General features: G+C 42.4%; 2 protein-coding genes and 1 long non-coding RNA gene across 4 annotated transcripts in view; all 3 read right to left on the minus strand.

The window, feature by feature from the left end:
* The window catches only part of TATDN2 (TatD DNase domain containing 2), a 159,346-nt gene that overhangs the window by 63,122 nt on the left and 70,110 nt on the right, over positions 1 to 26,114 (minus strand). The gene's annotated exons all lie outside the window — the stretch shown is intronic.
* THUMPD3 (THUMP domain containing 3) lies at positions 990 to 25,936 on the minus strand. 2 transcript variants are annotated; one of them, XM_053378103.1, is made up of 10 exons: positions 25,725 to 25,936; positions 22,514 to 22,820; positions 11,149 to 11,226; positions 10,135 to 10,635; positions 8,559 to 8,689; positions 7,636 to 7,705; positions 6,163 to 6,278; positions 5,871 to 5,978; positions 2,962 to 3,085; positions 990 to 2,471 (listed from the first exon to the last, which is right to left on the minus strand). In XM_053378103.1, the coding sequence occupies exons 2-10, from the start codon at positions 22,769 to 22,771 to the stop codon at positions 2,361 to 2,363; spliced, it is 1,497 nt and encodes a 498-aa protein (XP_053234078.1). In that variant the 5' UTR covers positions 22,772 to 22,820; positions 25,725 to 25,936; the 3' UTR covers positions 990 to 2,360. The 2 variants fall into 2 exon arrangements, with proteins under 2 accessions (XP_053234078.1, XP_053234077.1); XM_053378102.1 differs by having other exon boundaries at positions 25,600 to 25,936.
* Positions 7,759 to 8,070, minus strand: LOC128408424 (uncharacterized). Its single transcript, XR_008329072.1, has 2 exons — positions 7,895 to 8,070; positions 7,759 to 7,842 (listed from the first exon to the last, which is right to left on the minus strand). It is a non-coding gene; the product is annotated as an uncharacterized LOC128408424 (long non-coding RNA).

Raw genomic sequence — 26,114 nt, forward strand, 5'->3', positions numbered from 1 at the left:
TGTTACTTGGAGTAAACTGGAGGGAAAGCACAGTAACAGGGTGGGGTGCAGTGGGGAGGAAAAGTGGGCATGATGGAAAAGCTCAAAATTGATGCAGGACTGCAGGAGGTATTGTGCAGCCTTAAGATGAACATCATTTTATGGAATTGAATGTGTACTACAATAAAATACACTGCAATCTATGAGAAACAAAGGAAGCAATTTGGGCACCATTTGCGGGGGAAATGGTTGTTTCTAATCCTGATCTGGAGGCTGTCTTCCACTTGGAAATAAATCCCAACAGTTCCATGGGATTTCCTCCCCAGGAAAACGTGCCTGGATTGGGGACCTCAATGGCTAAAGTCATTTGTGAGTGGAAATACTGCTGCCCTGAGACATTCCAGAGCAATTGCTGGGGTCTCTCTCTCTCTCTCTCTCTCTCTCTCTCTCTCTCACACACACACACACACACACACACAGTGGTACCTTGGTTCTCAAACTTAATCTGTTCTGGAAGTCTGTTCCAAAACCAAAGCATTCCAAAACTAAGGTGTGCTTTCCTATAGAAAGCAATGTAAAATGGATTAATCCGTTCCAATTAAAAACAACACCTAAAACAGCAATTTAACATGAATTTTACTATCTAATGAGACCATTGATCCATAAAATGAAAGCAATAAACCAGGCTGCAATCTACTACCCAGTATCAAAAACTGGCAATTGTCTACCCATTGCCACTGGAGGGACGAGGCGGGGGGGTGGGGTTAAGTGGGGGGAGGGGGAGGAAAGTGAGGCAAAAGTTCTCTCCCCCCCAAGCCCTTCCTTCCTTTCTCTTTCTCTCTCCCCCCTGCATGTTTTCTGGCATCTGCCAGAAATAAATATGGATGAATAGATGATAGACTTCCACTGATAATCTTTGCGGCTTAAGAAATTATTAAATATAGTTTCCTGAAAATAAACTACTAACCTCGTTTTATGTGACCCAAGTGAACAGCAGAACAAAAAGCAGATAGCTCTGGTAAAAACTTTATTACACAGAGGTAAAATTATAACATCAAAATTCAAATGCTACAACAACAGTGAGAAACACCAAAGTAACCCCCATAGATAGGAAAGAAATGGCAACTTGGGAGGGCAAAAGTGTTCTAACGACAAAGAGCTACCTTTTTACAGTAATTGGAACAGTGCTGGTGCTTTATTTCTCATGAAAGAACTTCATTCGTAGCCTTTTACAGCTGCATGTAGCTCATCTCTCATCTCACAAGCATTAATTCCTCTCCCCCTCCTAAACCTTTAGCTCAAAATCTGAATTAAAAATTTCAAGCATGTATAATATATGTTTCATCCCCCTAAATGCTTTCTAGACTGAAGAACAGTGCATTCAACATATATTTTAGAGTAGTATTTTAGCTATTCTTTTCAAGCTCACAGGAAAAGGCTCCCAAATTTGACAAATCAGTTTCAGTACACATATAAACAATGGACACAACTCACTGGCAACATCTCTTGAACACAGCTGTAATAAACCTTGGTCATTGGATGGTGCATAAGCATTATTATAGGTTACTGTTAGGGAACTTCTGAGTATATTATTTGTTAAGAGATGACATAACTAGCTATATTATCAGGTTAAATTCAACCACACTAAATATTCTCATCTAAATCTATCCTGTGTCCAAAACCAACAGTAGCAGTACACGGGGAAGGCTATTACAGCATTTTTCAAGTCTTATTCCAAATCAAAACCATGGCTACAGAAATAGGCTGAGGCTGATAGTAAACATTCTCAGCAATATACATGGCAGATCAAAGTAAACAAGTGAATTGAGGCAGAAATTGAGGTAGCAGGTGAGAAAACAGGCAGCACTACTGAGCTCTGAAGTTGTTGAACAAGTGGATTCTGGGATACAGCTTATCATATAATGAACAGAAGCAACAAACTAGTTGCCTATTTTTGGCAACTAAACAAAACAACATGGAGGTGCTTCTCCAATGGCAAAATATTTTCATCTTGAATTAGCTGTCCTGTAGTAGGAAACAGGATAACTTGCTCTTTGAATATGAAAAATACATTTGCACCCAAACTGAAACAGTAACTCAGGTTCACAGGCACATTGAAGAGTTACTAGTTTCATTAATAAATTGGCTATACTTTTCTATTTAAGCCCTGAAAACTCCTTCAAGAGTTTCTAGTTAGGTATGACACAACTGATCCTTGGACCAGCAAGCTTACTCACTTGCTCCTATTTTTTTACTCCATTCAACATCATAAGGATGGGTTGACTCAGAATCACAGGGAAACAATAAACAAATAGCCCTCTGAAAGAGTGCATGTGTGGTCAGTAAATTGAGCAAGATGTTACCAGTATGATCTTGTCTCTTTAATTTTTTTCTGCAGAGCGTTTCAAAAGGTACACAGCAGCATGGAGTCCCCCAACATTCACCCAGATGGTGTGAGACTTTCGCCATAGGTGTCCCATTTTTGACAAGGCCTGAAATGCAAACGAGTGGCAAGTTTCTCTTGACAAGCAGATATGAAAGTTACAGATATGTTTCCATTTTCACTTGCTATTGAAAATGTGCCTATATGTCACTTACTACAGCCCCTATCTGAAACTCTCTCTTTTTTTTAGTCAGTACACATAGTGTACCAGGAAAATCAGTTTCTCCCTCTGTCCACCCCCCTTCTTGGCTTTTTTTTAGGGGGGAGGGGGAGGGAGCCCTTTATCCTTAGTTTAAAAGCACAATTTGGGATCTAGAATAATATATATTACCCAGTTGAACAATGAAAATTGATAATGCTATAAGAGTGTTAGTCTTTTCTAAATGGCAGCAAATTGCTCTATACTGAAACAAGAATATTTGATTTTCAGTTCTGGCAGTATTTATCCTAGATAACAGCAATACCACTGTCCTGCCTTCAGCAGTGAAGAGCAAAAGGCACTGTTAACAATGCCTGGGGGTTAGCTAGCCACTACCTACCTTGGCAAAGCATTTCCTATCTTGAGTCAGCAGCACAGCTCTGCCAGTCCTTGGTCTGCAGATCCGGCCCATCTCCATAAGGCAGGATGGGTAGAGATCCCAGTTCTTTTTCTTAGACCCTATCCTAGAGTGAAATTGAGAAGCAACAGAAAGGAAACTTAGAAGTACAAACAGTCTATTGTCCAGTATTTCTTGCCCACAGTAGTGAGTTTATCCATATATTTAATCAACGGCAACTCCTTTCAAATTAATGAGGTGGAGTGGGGAGAGAATCCAAGCCTTTCATACTGCCTTGCTTTTAATAACTTATTGAATGCATAGAGGGTTGCATGAATACAAGTGAAGAATAAGGTCTCCAGTTTGGAATCTGGTTGGTTATGTAGAACCCTGATAATCTCAGATTTAACTAAACTTCAAAAAAGATTTGTAGATGGTAGAATAATCTGTTTGCTCCTATCCTCTATCTCCCTTATAAGCAATTTTTAAGCATCTTAAAGCAAGGGATTTCCTGAACAAATACTGAATATTTGCAGGGAATGTTCCTCCCATCTTAAGGTGCAAAAGGGAAATTGATTATGGAGATATTTTAACATTAAATACCATCCTGGAAAATCAGCCATGTACGATGAAGAAATGGGCCCAACAATGTCTTGGAAATCCGCACACATTTCTAAAGATGATTATGAACCTATCTAAGACAATTTCACTGCAGAATGTATTATTAATAAAATAATTAAATATTACAATGAATTTCTAAATCCAGAAATAGGAATGCAGTACTTAAATGATTTAAAGCAATGGCAAAATACCAGTTTAAAAAGTACACTAGTAGCCAAAATTGTGGAAACCTTTTGGGAAAGTGTATTTCCGAGGTCTGATGGCGCATAACACCACTTTTTTTGGAGTAATACCATAAAATTATTTATCAATGGAAAGTTATTTAATGAAGAATGTAATGCAATAAATTTTATGAAAGATTATTCATTACAAGAGATACCTGATTGGCTCTCTAAACACTCCTTTTTTGTTATTTGGCTATAATTTTTTATAGAATAAAGATAATTGAACAAACCAAACCTTGTTGCATTACATTCTTCATTAAATTATCTTTCCATTGATATATAATTTTATGGTATTACTGAATTAAAAAGTGGTGTTATGAGTCATCAAACCTCGGAAATACACTTTCTCCAAAAGGTTTCCACAATTTTGGCCACTAGTGTATAAAGAAGATGTTACAGGGTCAGGTCATTTTGACCACTGAGGGGGTTACAGGAGTTATGGAAGGAAAGAGAGTCATATTGTTCCAATACTTTCAAATTAGAGGTGCAACCTCTTCCGCGGTACATAAATATGGGGATACCAGGAAGAGAACAAATGGATTTTTTTATGACCTTTGGTTTAGATTGGAATGAGGTTACATACATGAGAAAATGGCAACAAGATTCAGGTCAAAGAATAACTAGGAAACAATGGAATTGCATTTCAGCAGATCCAAATAATTATTTTAAGACCATTTATCAGTGCTATTTAAAGGTAAAGGTAAAGGGACCCCTGACCATTAGGTCCAGTCGTGGCCGACTCCGGGGTTGCGGCGCTCATCTCGCTTTACTGGCCGAGGGAGCCGGTGTACAGCTTCCGGGTCATGTGGCCAGCAGAACTAAGCCGCTTCTGACGAACCAGAGCAGCGCACGGAAACGCCGTTTACCTTCCCACTGCTTCTGGCGAACCAGAGCAGCGCACGGAAACGCCGTTTACCTTCCCACCTTCCTATTTATCTACTTGCACTTTGACATGCTTTTGAACTGCTAGGTTGGCATGAGCTGGGACCGAGCAACGGGAGCTCACCCCGTCGCGGGGATTCGAACCGCCGACCTTCCGATCAGCAAGTCCTAGGCTCTGTGGTTTAACCCACAGCACCACCCGCATCCCATCAGTGCTATTTAACACCCCACAAAAGAAACTTTATATATAAGTGGGTATCAGATAAACACTGGTGATGCGGATCGAGCAAAGCAAGCAATACACATTGGTACCTCGGTTTTCTAACATAATCTGTTCCAGAAGACAGTTTGAGTTCTGAAACGTTCGAAAACCGAAAACTCAATAGCCGACAGCAAGGCCTCCGAGGCGTATTCGGAAACCGATGTATTTACTTCCGCATTTATGGCGAAAACTGAAATGTTTGTCAACGGAGATGTTAGAAAACCAAGGTACTACTGTACACACCTTTTGAAACTGCTCTCAAATACAAACTTTTTTGAAATTTGTACAGGCTACATTTCTGGTATGTTGGGATATCACATACCTTTAGAAGTTAAAATATGTCACTTGGGTATCTGCATGATGTTGTCCAGGAAAATGGCTGAGAAATATTATTCAACCTTGCAACTGCTGTGAATGTTATAGCCAAAATCTGGAAAAATGTTTATCTCCTACTTTATGTGCATGGTTTGAAAAAAAATCTGGTCTATAGTAACAATGATTACATTAACTTATTATAAAAGAATACATATGAACCAACCTAATCTGTTCATAGAAAAATTGTGGGTTTTCTTCATAATATTTTGGAATAATAAGCTTAATGATAATGTTCAACGTTATGCTGCTTTCAGCCTGTTGCAATATTATGACTGTTTGTCCAAATATTTATGTATTTACTTTATTGGAGCTAATAAAAAATGAAAAAGAAATAAAAAGAAAAAGGAATAAAGATCAAGACCCAAAGATATGTTGACCATCAGCTGAGCAGAGATGGAGACCTATAGAAATGCGATCGTTTTCAACTTGGTAACTCTACAATGCAGTTCTCTACACTCAAATCCAGCAATTCCTTCCTAGTTTGGAAGCTTCATTGTACCTGTAAGGCTCTGGATCAGAAGCACAGCTGTAAAACACCCATCATTTACCTCTTTCCAAATGGCATATCTGTTACAATGACATCCACAGAGCCAGTCCTCAGAGGTAGAGAACAGATATCCCACTGAATACTATCTATAGGTTTGCCTGCAGGTGTGCTGTTAAGAACAAAAAAACTAGATAAGTTAAGGAGTTACTACTTGGAAGAAATTTTTCATACCATACCAACAAGCTCAAGTTAATGAACTGGGAAACATTTAAAAAAAAAATATCTAAGTGACTATAAAAAAGTTACTCAAACAAATACATGGCATAAACCACCACTGGGTACTTAATTCCCACCTTTCTTTACTTTGAATTTGCTTCAGTAAAGAGGCGATATTATTTGCTGTTCTCTTCACAGCCTGCGGATTGTTATCCCCAGCCATATGGTAGCAGTTAGGCCATTCAGTAGCCCCCTATCAATGAGAAAGAAACAGCAAACTTAGCAGCAATGCAAGAACCCAACTGAAATCTAATTCTAGGAGATAACATCTATGAATGCATTATATGGCACAAATTATCAGAAGGGGAACTGATCCTTAGTCCACCACCCCAAGTAAGGGGGTGGGGATTTTTCTGCTGTAGTGCCAAGGAAATCCCAAGGGTCAAACAAACAGAAAGCAGATGAGCAATCCACCCACCTAAAATGACTTTAGACTGGAATTTTTACCCTATGTCTCTGCATGGCAGCTAAGACATTATTCCCTTTGTGGGAGGGAGGATTGTTAGACAAAAGCCCAAGCTAACCAAGATGAGGTTTCCACACTGTGATCCCAGCTCAGAGGAGAGCAAATTGTTCTTTCACCTTGCTTAGATTCTGGAAAGTCCTTTACACCTTTAAGCCAGAGAGTTGCAACAGGTAGAGAGAAAATTCTGTATCTGACACCTGCTGAAAATACCTCCCAAATTGAGCTGTGGGATCTTATACAGGACCAGCACTGTAGTAATACTGGCCTATCTCCTAGGGGTGCTACAAAGATTTCCAAGACTACATTAAAGATGGCCAAGCACTTATACTTAATCATAGTTGTGGAAGTAGAAATGGTTTATACATCTTGCTATCCTGAGGATGCGCAACTTATCTGGTCATATTGTTTACCCAACACAGCATAAGGAATCAAAGTCTACAATCCTAATCAAACAAGGGAGTAAATCCCTTTGAACCCAGTCTGATTTCCATGTAGAGATGTTTAAGACTGCTTTGTCACCCTTATGTTCCAGTACACCAAATCCTACACTGTCATACCTCGGGTTACAGACACTTCAGGTTGCACATTTTTGGGTTATGGGCACGCCAAAACCCAGAAGTACCAGAACGGGTTACTTCCAGGTTTTGGCAATCGCGCTTTGCGCATAAGCACCGAATTGCAACCCACGCGTGCGCAGATGCGGCGCTGCGGGTTGCGAACATGCCTCCCGCACGGATCACGTTCGCAACCCAAGCGTCAACTGTACAATGTGTTGCAACAATACATCAACATGCCAGGACATTTCTGGGACTTCAAGGGATGTTTCGTAGCTTACTATCAAATCTGAAGATATTGCTACTAATAAATAATAATAATAATAATTTTATTATTTGCACCCTGCCCATCAGACTGCTTTGCCCCAGATTGTCAGTAGACGTGGTACAATCCTGTGTATGTCTAAGACGAACTCGTACCACTGGATTTAATGGTACTTACTTCCTGATAAGTGGGTATCAGGTTGCAACCCAATACCTGGGTAAGGTATTTTATGCTTTAAAACTGAAAAGATAAAAAGCTACAGTACCTCTATTGGTATAGCACCTGTACCACACATTGGATCAATTATTATGTCCGCTGGCTGAAGATCACAAAGCCTAAACAAAATTAGGACCAAAGTTTGTATAATAAAGACAAAGGCAAAATCTAAAAATACAGTGGTGCCTCGCAAGACGAAATTAATCCGTTCCGCGAGTCTCTTCGTCTTGCGGTTTTTTCGTCTTGCGAAGCACAGCTATTAGCGGCTTAGCGGCTATTAACGGCTTAGCGGCCTAGCAGCTATTAACAGCTTAGCGGCTTTAAGAAAAAGGAAACAAACTCGCAAGAACTCGCAAGACGTTTTGTCTTGCGAAGCAAGCCCATAGGGAAATTCGTCTTGCGGAACGACTCAAAAAACGGAAAACTCTTTCGTCTTGCGCGTTTTTCGTCTTGCGAGGCATTCGTCTTGCGAGGTACCACTGTATTATAACAAACATAAAAAAATGAAAACAATGCTGTTTCTTTGAAAAATACATCCAACTTCCTCTTCTGAATTTCTGGGCCGAAATCAAGGGCAAAGTGTAAAATAGTGAATCACACAAAAGACACTGCCAAATACATGTCTGATCTTAAAAATCCCAAACATACTGTAACTAATAATTTATAAATATGGTACTTATAGGCTGTAGGACATAATAGAAAAAAATTAATACACTTAAACATTAAAATAATTCTTTTATAAAAAGGGGAACAGGAGTATTTCATTTGAGGATTACTTCTAAAGGAAAGGATTTCCACACTCAGGAACTGAGCACAATAAATACTTAATTGCCCACTAATGTAAGGTACATTGAGGTGGTCCTCTGTTTAATGTTCAAAAGTAGCAGAATATGCAGAACATGCAGTTACACAACAAGTTTGAACAAAAAACATGTGGTTTAAGAGATCTTGCAACTGTTCCAGTTTCCTTACCTGAGCATACCATAAGCTAGAGTAGATCGAAGAGTTGTGGGTCCAAAATGGGTAATATTTCTTCTATGAAGACTCTCTTCTGTTAAGGCAATCCCCACTACCACTTCATTATTGTGGATGTTGAGGAGAACCTAGAGTAAAAGTCCCTTACATTTAACACAGACATTCTCCCTTTCACTGTAGGTAAACAATGATATATACACAAAAAAACAGAATAGACTACCTCACTTAAGTGCTAATGTAGGATTTTCCAAAATTCTATCCTTTAAAGGGCTATCTTCCATAGTCCTCCTATACTTGGGAAATGAACAATCTGACCCATATAATCTGTTTAGTCTCCCAGGATCTAGTTCATCCTTCGCTACCTGTCCCTTCCAACAGCTATGACAGGATAGTTGAAATAGGCAAACAGCTGAAACATCCCAGGATAGGAATTCTATGGCTAGGAATTCTAGGAATTAGAAATCCTAAGGTCATAGAAGCCAACTTCTAGGAGCTGTGGGGGCTTTGGCCCCCACAATAAAATATGTGAGGGGGCTGGGGCCACACAAAGCTGATAGGCATTGCCATTTAAATGGTGTGTGTGCACTGTGTCACGTGATTGATTATGCGGGGCAGGGCTTCCCTGGGCCCCCACAATATTTTATTCAAGTTGGCACCACTGCCTGAGGTAATGCAAAGAAAGCAATGACCATCCACTGGTGTATTTTTGCTATGTGAAGTGGCGTCTGAGGTGGTGGGGAAACTAGGAAAACATATGCCAACCACTAAAATATACAGCAATCCAACTTATTCTTAGAACATTTATCCTCCCCACCCCACTTTTGCAGATTACAAGGAAGTGAGATAGAAAACACTACATCCAACCTCCACTATGTTTCCTTGTAACATAGAATGAGGTATCTTGCAGTTGGGCAAACTTGAGACCATTACTCAGCACTTGATAGTCAGTCATTCCAACCCTAAATCTCTCGAACTGGGAAGGCTCCGTTATATCTAATGTAAAAGATGTAATTTTAGACTGGCCAGTATATGTGACCAGTGGTCCCAGTATGAAATCTCAACATAAATTAATACTAACATAGCCATCTCCATTTTAGTTTGAGCTGGTTCAGACATCAAGATAAAGAAAAGCTATGATTTTCCATGATGGGAACAGAACACAGCAAGCCTTGGGTTTCAATGCTCCCCCATTCTCATTTCTTCCTTTGGCACAGCTGCAAGATCAGATGTTTTCACTTCTGGGTTTTTTGTTGTTGTTGTTAACTGTAGCTTGTCTTTTAGTCCAAACACAACAGGCTCTGCCTAATCTTAATTACAATGATTTTGAAGCTAGCTTGTTCCAAATAAGCCATTGTTAAAATAACCCCATTTTAGGGTTAGGGCATAATGTTAAAATTGCAGTTAATAGCACACATAAGCAAAAACTTTGATCACATGAACTTTATCATGTCAGAAGCAGACTACTGCTTATTGCTAAAACATGTAAATTCTGTCATATTTTAACCCACCCCTACTATTAATGCAGTAATAGTAATATTTTAATGGGCGCGGGGGAGAGAAAAGTATGCTGCACCTCCACATCAAAATTTGTCATGTCTGCTTTCCACTGAAAGAAATCTTGCACAGCTCCTCCAAAATCTCTTGCCGCCTCATTTGATTTGAAACTGTGGTTATCACCAGCTCTGTTGCATGTTACCCGGAACTTCAGCGTCTCAGCTTTCATTTCACACTTCTTGCAGTCACCTGATCCATCATTGCTTTCGCCATTGGATGTCAATTCTTCTTTAGAATCAGACAGTTCATCATCACCTGGTTGCACAATTTCATCTGTATTTTCTGGGTCTTGGACATCAGTAGCCTCGAAAACATTTTGCACAGGTTCGTGCAGTGTTTTATCAACAGCTTGCTCCCTGCTCCCATCATCCTCTTGTTTCTCTTTCTTTGCATTGGTTTGATTGCCCTTTTTTCGCCTTGTTTTTCTTTTCTTAAGGCTTGTATTTAACCTCCACACATCCAAAGGGTCCGTCCATGGCAGTTTCTTAACCAAGTCCTCTAAATCCTTTAGCGCTTCTTCCTAAAACGTATCAGGAGAAAGTATCCATAAAAGTCAATTAATACAACCAATTATTTTCTATGTTTGCTAAATTTCAGAAGAGTAGCTGAGTTTATCTGGAGCAGCTGCTGCCCTGCTGCAGATATGGCACATTAGAGATTGGGCCTACCATGGTGGAAGTTTAGGTACGTGAAATGGTTCGTGTATGTCATTAAGCTTTCAACCCCATTCACCAACAGCCACACCTTCATATCGCACAGACAACTACTGAAATTATCCTGTATTTAAAAAGCACTCTCTCATGTGGCACAGATGGGGTGTGTTCAGAAGGAAAATAATGTTCTGCAGTTCTTTAGAATACTTTCACAGGACATCAATGTCATCAGATGTGTCAAAGAGGCAGCAAAAGTGGTGGGTACACAATAAGAAAAACAACAACAAACAATTTTTTGCTGCAAGAGACTAACTAGGCTACCTCTTTACATACTGATACATACAGGGGGTGGGGGAGGGAGAGAGAGAGAAACAACCTACCTTAGTTTCCTTGAATTGATAATCTTTGAATTCTTGAACAACAACAAATAAGTTGTCCACGGACCTTAACTGGTGAACCTAAATGAAATTAGAGACAATGTTTTTTAATGCTGTATTCTCCTTTTCTGATATTTGTCACTTGTACTTAAATTCTGTTTTGTTTTATTATATTTATTGAAATTTTACAAACAAAAGAGAATTACAGAATAAGAAAATAAAAATAAAAATAAAAAAGATACAAAAATGCAAAGAAAAATACAAAATACATGAAGAAATAAAAAACAATTAAAAAAATAAATCAATCTTTTCGTATCTTATATTTCAATTACTTGTTTCCTGACCTCCTCACACCTCCCTTTTTTGTATTCCAATTCACATAGTTAATTCAACAAATCCTTTCCCTCTATGTATTTATCTTAATTCTATATCTTAACATATTATAACTTTATATTTTCATCTAATTATCAGTCCATTTTTACATACTCTTTTTAACCTTATTGCTAAAGCCACTTCATTTCAATCCAACATCATTTTAGCATTCATTAATTTTACAATGTTTCTGCAAATAGTCTTTAAACTTCTTCCAATCTTCTTCCACCAACTCTTAAAGCCTTAATCCTTGGGCATGTCCACCAAAGGTGAAAGAATGTACCTTCATTTTCTTTACATTTCCAACACTTATTATCAGGCAAATGATATATTTTTGCAAGCTTGACTGGTGTCATGTACCACCTATATATCATTTTCACAATATTCTCTCTTAAGGCATTACATGCCGTAAATTTCATACCGGTGGTCCACAACTGTTCCCAGTCAGCAAACATAATGTTATGACCAATATCTTGTGCCCATTTAATCATTGCAGATTTAACCGTTTCATCCTGCGTGTTCCATTTTAACAGCAAGTTATGCATTCTTGAAAGTATCTTAGTTTTGGGATCTAACAGTTCTGTTTCCAATTTTGATTTTTCCACCTGGAAGCCAATTTTTTTGTCCAAATTATAGGCCTCTCTTATTTGATAATAATGAAGCCAGTCTCGCACTTTATCTTTTAGTTTCTCAAAACTCTACAATTGCAATTTCTCTCCTTCTTGTTCCAATATTTCCCAATATTTCGGCCATTTGGCCTCCATATTGAGCTTTTTCTGAGCCTTCGCTTCCATTGGTGACAACCACCTTGGGGTTTTATTTTCCAATAAGTCTTTGTATCTTATCCAGACATTGAACAATGCTTTCCTGACAATATGGTTTTTAAATGCTTTATGTGCTTTAACCTTGTCGTACCACAAATATGCATGCCACCCAAAAACATTATTAAAACCTTCCAAATCCAAAATGTCTGTGTTCTCAAGAAGCAGCCAGTCTTTCAACCGGCAGAATGCTGCTGATTCATAGTAAAGTTTAAGGTCTGGCAGGGCAAATCCGCCTCTTTCCTTTGCATCAGTTAATATTTTAAATTTTATTCTGGGCTTCTTGCCCTGCCAGACAAATCTAGAAATGTCTCTCTGCCACTTCTTGAAACAGTCCATCTTGTCCAAAATTTGCAATGATTGAAACAGAAATAACATTTTTGGCAATACATTCATCTTTATAGCTGCAATTCGACCCAACAAGGAAAGCTTCAAATTTGACCATATTTCTAAATCTTTTTTCACTTCTGTCCAACATTTCTCATAGTTATCTTTAAATAAATTTAAGTTCTTAGGAGTCATATTAACCCCCAGATATTTTACTTTCTTAACTAATGTTAAACCTGTCTCCTTCTGAAACCTCTCTTTCTCAATCTGTGTTAAATTTTTCTCAAGAACTTTAGTTTTTGACTTGTTCAGCTTAAATCCTGCTACATGACCAAATTCTTGAATCAGTTCTAATACTCTTTTCGTACTAGATTCTGGCTCCTGTAACGTCAAAACTAGGTCATCTACAAAAGCTTTCAATTTGTATTGTTTGGCTCCGACCTGGATACCATTAATCAGACGGTCCCTTCTAATCATATTTAGCAAAACCTCCAGGACCGAAATAAAAAGCAATGGGGAAATTGGGCAGCCTTGTCGTGTACCTTTCTCTATCTTAAATTCCTCTGTCATCACATTATTGACTATTAGCTTAGCCTTTTGTTCTGAGTAAATTGCACTTATACCATTTTCAAACCCTTGACCCACCCCCATCCCCTGGAGATTTTTCTTCATAAAATTCCAAGAAATATTATCAAAGGCTTTCTCCGCATCTATGAAAATTAAAACTGCTTTAGTATTAATATTCACTTGCAACTTCTCCAAAATGTTGATTATGTTCCTCGTGTTGTCAGACAAGTGCCTACCTGGGAGAAAGCCAGCTTGGTCCTTATGTATCTCTTCCACTAATACTTTTTTAATCTATTAGCCAAAATATCAGCAAATACTTTGTAATCCACATTAAGCAGGGATATGGGGCGGTAGTTCTTAAGTTGTGTCTTTTCCGACTCAGTTTTCGGTATAAGTGTAATATAAGCTTCCTTCCACGACTCTGGCGCTTTTCCCCCCTCCAAAATTTTGTTACAAACCTCCTTTAGTGGCTGAATTAACCAATACTTCAAAGATCTATAATATTTTGGGCTTAAACCATCCGGCCCTGGAGATTTACCCAACTGCATATTCTGAATGGCACCTTCTACCTCCTGTTCTGTAATTTTATGGTTCAGCATCATCTTGTTTTCCTGGTTTTTTGTAATCCATTTGTTTTTAAAAATTGGTCTATATCAAACTCTTTCTGTGGCCCTTGTGTATATAACTGTTTAAAATACCTCTGGAAGCATTTTCTAATCTCCACTGGATTCTGAATGTTCTTTCCTTCCACTTCCAAATTAGTGATAGTATTGAGCTTTTGTCTTTTTTTCATTTGCCAAGCTAACAATTTTCCACATTAGCCGATTCAAATGTCTTTTGTCTCTTTTGTTTAATTTTCCATTCAATTTCCTGGTTCATCATCTTCATATATGTCAGAGGCTCAGGAGCAGAAGAGCAGGGGAGAGAGCAAATAGAGAGCGGAGGAGAGGAATCAGAGGGGAGCGTAGGGGAATATGACAGTGGACTGAGAGATTCCATGAGCTTCTCCAGCGAATCAGAAGATTCCCAGGAGGGGGCGCCTATGGTAAGGGCGAGGCGAGTCCCAGGGGGGACGATCCATAAACAAGGAACCAGAGGGGAGTCCCAAAGGAGTAGCGGAGGATTAGGACCAGTTCCCCCACCAGAGCACAGTGGGGGGGAAGAGTCACGTGAGTCAGGACCAGCTTCTCCTCCATCGGGGAGTGGGGAAACGGAGGGAAGGCCAGGTCCAGCTAGCCTCCCCGAAAGGGGGAGCAGTGACACAAGTGTAACGGTCAGAAGGAAAGTGGGAGGCTGCGCACGCGCGCCAAGTTCAAATGTGGAGGAGCGCGGGACAGCAGAAAACCCGGATTGGGAGCCAGGTCCTAAAGCCCGAAAGAGGGGGGGAGAAGAGTCGGCAGAATCAGCGTCAGAAGAATCTAGGAGGGCTGAGACTCCGACTAGCAGGAGGACCCAGAGAAAGAAGGAACAGAGGAAGAGGTGGAGTAAGGCTAGAATCTTAAGCTGGTGTCAGGGGGGAGGAGATTCAGATGGGACTTCTACGGTCTGATGCATAGACGTAGCGTTGCGCGCTGCGCGTCTGGAAATGAAACTGAACTTCAATAAAGACTTTTTAACTTGAGGAAGAAGCAGCGTTGGTCTTGTGTGAGCTGGGACCTTGGGCAGCGCTGACAGTAAGTCCCATCTCAATAAATAAACTCTGCAAGCTCACGAAGAATGGCAAAGATGACTACAGAGGAGAAAGTCAAGCAACTGCAGGAAGCGGTCTCAACGCTCTACGCAGAATTGGCTGCGTCTAAGAAAAAGGAAGGAGAAACAGCTGCGCTCTGCCAGGATCTGCAAGCCAGGTGGGACAGATGGGGAAAGGAGGGGCAGCTGGGAGCCAAGCCGGAGGGAGTTGGCCTCGGGAAAAGGGGGGCGAGTATTGTGACCCATTTTGACGGGAACCTACAGCAGTACCCTAACTTCAGAGCAGAAGTAGTTTTCGCGCTCAAATTGCTTCGGAAAGACTTTAGAGATGAGGAGGAGAAAGTGGGTTTCATAATCACTCATCTGCATGGGGAAGCTAAGTCGTGGCTGCGAACTTTGTTACGCGAAAATGACCCCGCCCTCAAAGATTCAAGCACCTTTATTGAAGCCATGGACGCTTGCTTTAAATCAACGGTGGATGTGGATGTCGCTAGAAGGGAAATGCATGGATTGCGGCAAGGAAAAGCGACGGTGCGCCAGTATCATTCCCGCTTTTTTGGGTTAGTAAATGTGCTGGGCTGGCAGAAGGACTCAGCTGCCGTCAGGGATCTGTTCTGGGAGGGGCTGAATGGAGCCGTGAAAGATGAGCTGGCCAGGGGGGAGAGACCCCAAAATACCACAGAAGTAGTCCAAAGGGCGCTCGCAATTGGGGTGCGCCTGGAAGAACGCCCGTGGAGCAGGGAGGAGGGGCGAAGAGCAAACACGTCAGTTAGAACGACTCCCTTCCTACCCAGAGAGACAGAGCGCGCTCAGTCCACGCCTCCGCTGATGAGGGGAGAGGAGCCAATGGAAATCGGAGGTGCAAGGGCTCAGACAGCAAGCAGAGCCCAAACACCAGGAGCAGTCAAGGCGAAGGCTCCTAGAGGGAGCAGGAAGTGTTACATCTGCGACAGTGCACTGCACATGGCCAAAGAGTGTCCCCAGAGGCTCCAGAAGCACACTGCAGCCTCAGCAACTGTAAAAGGAGCAATTCAGCAGGGAGAACAGCAGCAGGGAAACGGCGAAGCCTGGTTGGAGACGGAGGCACTGGGGCTCAACCAGGCGAGTCAGTGAAGCAGTCCCCAGAGATTTTGCAGCCCACAGACCCCCTCCCACCCAAACCAGTGGTGCAACTCACTGCATCGCTCCAGCTGCCCGATGGGCTCACCCTGGAGGTCCCTATTACCATTGACTCTGGTAGCAACGCAGACTTTGTAGGGTTGGACTTCGTCAAGCAGCATCGCATAGCACTCCTGCCAGCCACAACGCCCCTAAATGTTGTCACGGTAGATGGCAGGAAGATACTGGGAGGAGAGGTGGTACAGCAGACACCGCCTCTGGTGATGCAAATTGGGAACCACCGTGAAGTCATCAGTTTCAACGTCACCCACCTGTCGGACACGCCCATAGTGTTGGGCATGAGTTGGCTGGATAGGCACAGCCCGGCATTAGCGTGGTACCAGCGGCAATTGACCTTCTGCTCTTCCTACTGCGCAGCGCACTGCATCCAGACCTGCCAGGAAGAAGAGGGGCAAGAGGATGCACCGCAGCTACACCTAGGCATGGTGCAAGCGGTGCCCAACAAGTACAAGGCCTTTTTGGAAGTCTTCTGCGAGAAGGAAGCAGACAAGCTGCCTCCCCACAGACCCTACGACTGCAAGATTGACCTCCTGCTGGGGGCGACGCTGCCGACTGGGAGACTGTACTCCATGTCTGAAGACGAAATGCAAGAACTCAGGGAGTTCATAGATCGCAATTTGAAGCGGGGATTCATCCGGGAATCCAAAGCAGTGGGGGGCAGTCCCGTGTTTTTCGTGAAGAAGAGAGACACGCCCGAACGGAGGCTCATAGTGGATTATAGAATCATCAATTCCAGGACAAAGCCCACAGCATTCCCCATGCCCAAAATTGACGACCTGCTCGCGACGGTGAGGAAGGGACGGATCTTCACCAAGTTGGATCTACGAGGGGCCTACAACCTTATACGCATGCGGGAGGGCGACGAGTGGAAGACAGCCATGTTTACGCCTTTAGGAACCTATGAATACAGAGTCATGCCGTTTGGTCTCCAAAATGGCTCCCATTGTTTCCAAGCTTTCATGCACCACGTGCTAGCGGGACTCCTCTACAAGAAGTGCGTCTGCTTCTTAGATGACATCCTGATCTTTTCGGACTCGCAGGAGGCGCACGAGGAGGACGTCAAGGAGGTCCTGCAGAGACTACGGGAGCACAGACTTTACGCCAAACTGGAGAAGTGCCAGTTCGACACGACAGAGGTGGATTTCCTGGGCTACAAGCTGTCCGACAAGGGACTTGCCATGGACAGCGCCAAGGTCCGCTCAGTGTTGGACTGGAAGAGCCCGCACAACCGGAAGGAGGTCCAGAAGTTCGTCGGTTTCGCCAACTTTTATCGCAAGTTCATCAAGGGATTCGCGAAGGAGACGGCGGCCATCACGGACACCCTCAGCTCCAAGAAGAAGAAGTTCACCTGGACGGACCAGGCGGAGCAGTCCTTTCGGAGGCTCAAGCGTCTCTTCGAGTTCCATTCGATCTTCCCACACAGACCCATGCCGGCGGAGTATTTCGACGACTGGCTTTTCACACCCACACTGTCAGCCAGCACGTTCCAGGGTTTCTCCTCAGATGAGGAGCCGATGCCGGGGATGAGCTCCCCGGAGGGGTCGCTCTCGGGGTTTGCCACGGACCGCTCCTATTGGTGGGACACTCAACCAGAAGTGGGGTGGAGCAGGGAACTGCTGAGGGGGCCCTTGCACACAGCCTCACCCGAGGGACCGGGTGGAGAGGAGGACATGGACGTGTGGGGGGAGGATCTTGGTTTTGAGCACGACAGCAGAGAAATGGAAGCAGAGGAAGTCGACGTCGACGAACCCATCGTGGGGGGGCCTGATCCCGCTGGCCAGTTGCACACCAGGGGGAGAGAACGGAAGCCAGCACTCACACCCCCAGCGCTGGAGCACCTGGAACCCACACCCGAAGAGGGGGAGGGGGGAAGGGGGGGCTTCGAGGGGGGGATGGATGTCAGAGGCTCAGGAGCAGAAGAGCAGGGGAGAGAGCAAATAGAGAGCGGAGGAGAGGAATCAGAGGGGAGCGTAGGGGAATATGACAGTGGACCGAGAGATTCCATGAGCTTCTCCAGCGAATCAGAAGATTCCCAGGAGGGGGCGCCTATGGTAAGGGCGAGGCGAGTCCCAGGGGGGACGATCCATAAACAAGGAACCAGAGGGGAGTCCCAAAGGAGTAGCGGAGGATTAGGACCAGTTCCCCCACCAGAGCACAGTGGGGGGGAAGAGTCACGTGAGTCAGGACCAGCTTCTCCTCCATCGGGGAGTGGGGAAACGGAGGGAAGGCCAGGTCCAGCTAGCCTCCCCGAAAGGGGGAGCAGTGACACAAGTGTAACGGTCAGAAGGAAAGTGGGAGGCTGCGCACGCGCGCCAAGTTCAAATGTGGAGGAGCGCGGGACAGCAGAAAACCCGGATTGGGAGCCAGGTCCTAAAGCCCGAAAGAGGGGGGGAGAAGAGTCGGCAGAATCAGCGTCAGAAGAATCTAGGAGGGCTGAGACTCCGACTAGCAGGAGGACCCAGAGAAAGAAGGAACAGAGGAAGAGGTGGAGTAAGGCTAGAATCTTAAGCTGGTGTCAGGGGGGAGGAGATTCAGATGGGACTTCTACGGTCTGATGCATAGACGTAGCGTTGCGCGCTGCGCGTCTGGAAATGAAACTGAACTTCAATAAAGACTTTTTAACTTGAGGAAGAAGCAGCGTTGGTCTTGTGTGAGCTGGGACCTTGGGCAGCGCTGACAATATATTGCACTTGATATAACTTTATATCTCTCAGAATCTCTTGTGACTTTGGTTTCGCTCTTAGTTTCTTCTCAACCTCTTTTATTTTTTCCAAAATTTTATCTTTTTTTTCATTTTGGGCTCTCTTCTTTATTGTATTCTGTTGGATCAGAAACCCCCTCATAACTGCTTTACTTGCGTCCCAGATTATTCTTTTTTCAATACTAGTATTCAAATTTATCTCAAAATAGTCTCTCAAGGTTTTTTGGGCCTTCTTAACAACCTCTTGATCTCTAAATAAGGTGTCATTCATCCTCCATCTGAAGGAACCGATTGGTGTTAGTTTCATCTCCATTTTCACAGCATTATGGTCGGAGCAAGTTTTTGGGCAAATTTCCACTTTTCGAGTCTTAGGTGCCAGTCCTCTAGTTATCCATATTTGGTCAATTCTAGTCCATGTCATTTTGGCTTCAGAGAAGAATGTTCCCTCTCTTCCTAAGGGGTTCTTAATTCTCCAAATATCAATCAAGTCCATATTGTCAGTCAGTTCAAAAAAGGTTTTTGGTAATCTGCCATCTTTAGTTACAATCTGTCTCTGCGACTTGTCCATATTTGTAGATACCACTCCATTCATATCTCCCATCATAATAATGTTGTAATCCATGTAGTCTAACAATGTCTCATGCAATTTCTTAAAAAATTTCCCCTCATTTGGTGCATAAACTCCTACTATTAAAATTTTTTCTCCTTGTGACTGAATTTTGATTGCCACAAATCTTCCTTGATCATCTTTAAAAACAAATTTCGGTGATAGGCTCTCTTTGGCATAGATTACAACTCCTCTCTTTTTGACCTTATCCGATGAAATAAACTCTTGACCCAATCTTTTATTAATCAGTACTTTCCTGTGTAGCCTTATCACATGTGTTTCCTGTAAACAAATTAAGTCCAACTGTTCCTTTTTCAATAAATGAAAAACTTTCCTCCTCTTCTCCGGGGAGTTAAATCCATGAATGTTCCAACTTAGCAATTGTAGAGACATTGTGTAATTATTCTACTTTCCTCCAACTGCTCCCAGTAATTCCTCTTGTTCTGACGGTGGTATCACTTTTGCTGGTTTGTCCAATCCCAAAGATGGTGGTGCTATGTCTAATACTCCTGGTTTTAAGGCTCTTAACTCTTCTAAAGCTTCTTTCTGCAGGTCTTCTTCGTGGTCTCTCAGAAATTTTCCCTTGTCTTCCACTGATCTTATTTTAAATTTTTTCCCTTTAAATGTAAAGGATAGGCCCTGGGGGAATTCCCACCTAAAAACAATTCTGTTTCTTCTCAGCAGGGCCACCAAGTCTCCGTAGTTAGTTCTAAGATCCAGTAAATATTTCGGAATATCCTTAAAAATCTCCACTCTTGAATCGTTTATTTCCAAGCTTTTCTGGTAGTGCAGACTCAGTATTTTATCTCTCTCTTCTTTCGTTCGGAGGGTGACCAAACAGTCTCTCACCCTGTTCTTTCTCCCTCCTCTTTCAAGTCTGAAAGCACTCACTATCTTGAAGTCTTGATTAGCATCCAGATTCCAAAATTTTGCAAATTCCTGCTCAAGGTAGTCACATAGGTTATCTTTTTCAAATTCCGGTACCGCCCTGATCCTCAAATTAGTCTGTTTCTCCCTCAGTTCAATCATAGACAGAAGCGACTGATGGTCCCCGAGCTGTTTGCGCATCGGTTTTATTTCTTCCTCTACTGCTGCTGCTTTTTCTTTTGCTTCCTCAGCTGTCTTTCGATTAGAGGCAGATTCTTGCAACAATTTTTCAATAGATTCTGTATTGGAGTTCACCTTCTGTCCCAAGCTATTAATGCTAACAGTATTCTGGTCAATTTTAGTTGTTTGTTCAGTAACTTGTTTACTTAGGCTTTCCAATTTTTCATAAATTTTGCTTAGTACCGAAGTGAATCCCTCTTCTGAGGCCATTCCTTTTAACCCAGCTTGTGCAGTATCTTCCCCCTGTGTCACAGGAGGGCCAGGAACAGATGGTCTACGCTGCTGGGATGCTGCACTAGGCTGCTGCACTCTAACCTTACCGGATCTTGTTGTTTTTTCATTCATCACACTTTGTCTATGAGTCAAGGTCAATCCCACGGTAAAAGCTTGGAATGGAAATTCCCCAGAGTTAAAAGTTAAGAGTGGAAAAATCCCCCAGCTGGGTGTATAGTTCCAATGTTCCTCTAGGGGGACACTGTAGTAGTCATTAATGTTACAATAAAATGTCTTTTCCAACTTTCCAAAGTCCCCCTCAGCAAAGCAGGCAACAGTTTCAAATCCAGAGAAGACCTTTAACAAATATCTCCTTTGCAGAGTTAACCATTAAAAAGTTACATTGTCCATAAGTAGTGCGACTCTCAGTGCAACAATTCTAACGATCCTTGCAGTCCGTTCCCAGGAATTAGGTGGTGGTCTCTATTCCCTTTTCCTTTCTTTTGCAGGCAAAAAAGTCACTTTCCCCTCCTCCCCCCCTCCTGCAACCTGGGGAGGGAGTTCTTTTACTTTAATGTTCAGATTTGGAGCTTTGAAGCAGCGCTCTCCAGGTCTTAGCTCAGAGAGTCTTTGCTTTGATCTGTATACAGAAAGGAAGGCGGACTTCCTGTTTACACCTTCCCGCTTCAGTGTCGAATCAATCCCTTTTTTCTCCTTTTAGTCCCAGATCTTAAGCTTCACCTATTCACGGGTAGTTGTTTAGCAGCCGAATTGTCACAGGAAAAAGGTCAGTGCTCTCCGGCAACAGCTGTGCGGCTTCACCCCACGGAAAGAGCAATTGACTCTCAGCACCGCGCCAAGCTCCCGTTACGCTCCGGAGCCCCTTGTGGGGTTCCTTCGCAAATCCGGGGGGCGCTAAAGGTGCCCGCCGAGTCCCACGTTCACAGGCTTCTCCTGCCTGTGATTTTCGAAAGGGTCTCTGCTTCGCCGTAGCGGACAGACCCGATTTCCGCGGAGCTTCTCCCTCCAGACTAGAAGGAGACCCCATTGCCGTTGGCGCCGCCTCCAGAAGCCATACTTAAATTCTGTAGTAGACCAACCATTTGTAGCGGCTATCTTTATGTTAAAAAAATGTAAAACAAAACATGTGTTGTGTCTGAGGGCATTTCATGTCTTGAGGACATTTCGTGTTATATGACTATAAACTTTAAATACAACTTTTTCTTTCATTTTTGTAGCTTCTATTTGCAGAAATGCATAAATAATAAACATGCACCTCTCTTCGAAATTAAGTGTGATATGGTATTAAATGCTTCAGTCCTGTATCTACTTTCTTGGGAGTAGGCCTCATAGGACAGAATGTAGATGTGTAAGGATTGTCATAAAAGTACAATTATTTCAAAATAAAATACAGACAACTCCCTTTCCTCCCCGGGGTTGCATTCTGGGTCATTGTGCATGTCAGTGATCACATAGAAACATGCTGCACCACCTCCCCATTCCAGGAAAACGAAACATACGCTGGCAGTTGTGCTGGTATCTGGCTGTTTCCGCCCCCCTCAGTTTTATTTTTTCCCCAAATAATTTTTACTGGTTTTCATGTAAATACAAGGAAAGTTTCCTTCCTCCACAAAGGCATTTTTTTTAAAAAAAACCCCAAGTTTGCACTTCTACAGTTTACTACAATGAAGGAAATGTATATATCAGTAACTGCAAGGAGTACAACACCCTCAATCAATCAAATAGTTAACAGGATATATTATGCAAATAATAAAATCTGCAAACCTTTGGAAGGCTGGTTACGGGAATTTCAAAATAGATTTTCCCTCGGTCCTTGCTAATTGTAGACTTTGATGCTAGCTTCTCTTGTACTTCATCCGCTGCAGTTAGCTCAAAGCCAGTTGGCACGGTAGCTCCAATAGTGACCACAATATCTTTAGGGGTTGCATCAGGATTGGCTTCTCTGTGCTCATCTAATGGCTTGCATGAATCACCAATGTTCACTTCAGATAGCACAGCAGCAGCATCTTCAACTCCAGACATTCTGGTAGCATATATGGCCTGCACAGAGGCTTATGTTTTAAAAGAACTTCTGTAAAGGACAATAAGTCTTTAAGCAAACGTAATTCAAACAATTCACTTGTTAAGATATTTGAAACAGTAAAAAGTACAGATTCCAAAGCCATTACTTCTTCCCTACTTATAGGCGTATTACAATTTAGAAGGTGTTTTTGTAACAAACAGCACATCTTTTTATGTAGAGCCATCTGATCCCACTGAATTCGGTGGACTTCCAAATTAGCATTCACAGAATTACTGCTACTTCAAACAAGTAGATACTTGTCATAATCTGAAAATAATTTATTTTAAAAATATTTATAGACCACTATTTCATTAAAAGGATTAAAGCAGTTTACAACAAAAATACATAAAACCATCCAGTAAAAACATACAGGCAACCCCCCCCCCATTTATGTGGGGGTTACGTTCTGAGGTATACCATTGGAAAAGCCTGCAAACACCCATTCCACCCCTGCCCTATTTTGTGACATTTTCAGGTCACTTCTGGGTTTGGGCTGATGCTTGTTAGTGCTGTCACACACATATTGAATGTGCATAAGTGGGAAGTTGCCTGTATTAAAAAGTTAGTAACAGGTATAAATTAAGCATTGTATAAAAGTGTATTCTTAATTTCTTGCATAGGCCTGGCAGAATAAAGATGTTTTCAGCAGGCATTTAAAAGTTAAAACAGCAAGCACCTGCTGAATGTCTATTGGCAGAGCATTCCACAATACTGGGACAATGACAAGACAGGTTCTATTTCATGTTGTTATAAAGTGAGCCTCGCCAACTCGAGGAATGAGCAACAATGCTCCTGCAGATTATCTCAGTGATCGAGCTAGGATAGAAGGGTTCAGGTGATTCCCGAAGTATCCTAGACCTAAGTAGTTCAGGGCTTTGCAAATTAATACAAGGATAAACCTCCTCTGACAATAGCACTCTATAAACGCAGTATTGTGTTTTACTTCTATTTTAATTATTCCCACCTATCTGCTTATTCAGATACTTGCACAAAAAATAAACCTCTGTGAAACCTGATAAATAGATAGCCCCATAAAACGTATATTGGATACTAGCAATCTTTATTTGGCAACAGCTTTCTATTTTATATTGCTTCATGCCAAGTTACAGCCAAACTCAGCACTCCTAGGTACAGTTACTTAAGAGGAGGTAGCATTCAACATGGCGGAAATATACACTGAGTTACACACCCAAATAAATGGAATTAATATGCAAAAGTAATTGAATTGGGGCCCTACTGGGATGAACCTAGGCTGGCGAAGGCCCTATTGAATCCTAAGCCAGTCAAGTCCCAAAGAGGGACCCAGTCCAGGTCCACTGCTGCCCCAGTGTGGAGCAGGCACAACTAAAAACACAACCAAATACTTCAAAAGTTTTCCCATAGACCTACAAGGTCTTGCACAGCTTGGTGCTAGCTAGATTATCTTTGAAATGCTTCCTTCCATATTGCCCAGCTCATTCACTAAAGTTATCATCAGAAGCCCTTCTAGCTGTAGTATGCCCAGTGGAAGTACACCATATGGTGAATGAAAGGAGAACTTTCTCTGTGGTTGGCTCCACACTGTGTAACTAACCGACTTTTAGAGATGTGCCAGGCATCTATGGTGCAGGTGTTGCACCAGTTGCAAAAACTTCATGCCAGCATCCCTGGGCAACGATCCCTAGTACCAGTACAATTGAACTTTGGAAATCTGTTTATAAATATTATTGCCTTGGCTTTATTTTGCAAACCACCCTGTTGTTTTTATAACAGAAGAAAGTCTATAAATGGTTTAAATAAATAAAAAACCTGCTGCCACATTCTATTCTGGCTGGGAGGAACTTTAGAACTTTGTGAGTCCCACTAGACATAGTGGAACTTCTTCTATTCATGTGTGCACATAAAATGTTTAAAAATATGTTTAAGCCTTTCACTAATATTAATGGGACTTAAAAGCAGTTACAGCTACTAGTCACAGTGTAACAGCAAAAATAAGTAACACAATGAATTATTATCATTACATATTTATTTATACCCCACTGTTTTCCCTGATGGGACTCAAGGCTACTTACAGATACTGTAAAAACAATCACTAAAAACATTTATAAAACATTAAAAAACAATCAAACATTAATAAAATTAATACTATATACAATACATGAACCACTGAATCTTGCAGAAGAATATACCTTAAAAAAAAATGATCCACGTAAAGCTAAGCACTGATTTCCTCATAATGAAGTTAAGCATATTGTTAAATAATAATAATAATAATAATAATAATAATAATAATAATTTATTATTTATACCCCGCCCATCTGGCTGGGTTTCCCCAGCCACTCTGGGCGGCTTCCAAAAGAATATTAAAATACTGTGATACATCAAACATTAAAAGCTTCCCTAAACAGGGCTGCCTTCAGATGTCTTCTAAAAGTCTGGTAGTTGTTGTTCTCTTTGACATCTGGTGGGAGGGTGTTCCACAGGGAGGGCGCCACTTACCGAGTCTCTTCCTATTTGAATAAATGGGTTTACAATGCTTAAATCTGGATGAATCGTGGCATATAAAATATCCTGGCCCGAGGTAATGCCTAAGTACGTTTAATTTGAAATGAGACACACGGAGAATTCCTTTCAAACCTTTTTGTGTGTGTGTGTGTGAGAGAGATAGAAATGATGCTACCTTATTTTTTAAAACTCAAATATCCACAACTTCCCAAGAGTGACACCCACAAACCAGGAAAAGTTAACTACTGAAATAGTACCGAAGTTCGAAAGGAATAGCAATGAGGAAAAGTTTCTCGTGTCTTACAAGGAAGGAAGGGGCAGGGAGGGAAGCGCCTTTCCTTCCGAGCCCGTTTCGCGTCGCCCTGGCGGTCCGGGCGCCGCGGAGAGGGAGAACGGGGGCCGCTCGAAAGGTAAGACACAGGCACAGACCGTATTTCAAGTTCTTCTCTCAGGTAAGGCAACTGCCGGGCCCGTTTCCCTCAGCCGCGACGGCAGCAGCATCCGATCCGGCCTGCGCACGAGGAGCACCGGGAATTTCTTCCGGGGAAAAGAAAAGGAGCGCGCTCGCTCGCAAGCACTTCCTGCGGAGCGAACTGAGTCGGAGGCGCTCACGGCGAGGCGCCCGCTCTGCTCTCGCGCTCCGCTCACGGCGGCGCCGCCGTCGCCACTCTGCCGCCTGTAGGAGAGCTCGCGCTCAACGGCTACATCGGCCCGCGTTGCTATGGAAACCGACCTCGCGCGAGACCAAGGCATTGGCTCGGCTGCTGCCAACTGCCTTTGTTTTTATAGGGGTGCTCGTTTGTTTCCGTATGAGAGCCG

The sequence above is a fragment of the Podarcis raffonei genome, chromosome 2 (assembly GCF_027172205.1).
Source record: "Podarcis raffonei isolate rPodRaf1 chromosome 2, rPodRaf1.pri, whole genome shotgun sequence".
Classification (NCBI taxonomy): Eukaryota; Metazoa; Chordata; class Lepidosauria; order Squamata; family Lacertidae; genus Podarcis; species Podarcis raffonei.

Excerpts from the sequence above, each read along its gene's own strand:
- THUMPD3 (XM_053378103.1), bottom strand. The coding sequence starts at position 22,771 with ATGTCTGGAGTTGAAGATGCTGCTGCTGTGCTATCTGAAGTGAACATT. Across the intron at positions 7,706-8,558 it reads CTAGCTTATGGTATGCTCAG|GCTTTGTGATCTTCAGCCAG; the intron begins GTAAGGAAACTG and ends AATTTTGTTTAG. Across the intron at positions 2,472-2,961 it reads ATAGGAAATGCTTTGCCAAG|GCCTTGTCAAAAATGGGACA; the intron begins GTAGGTAGTGGC and ends TTTGCATTTCAG.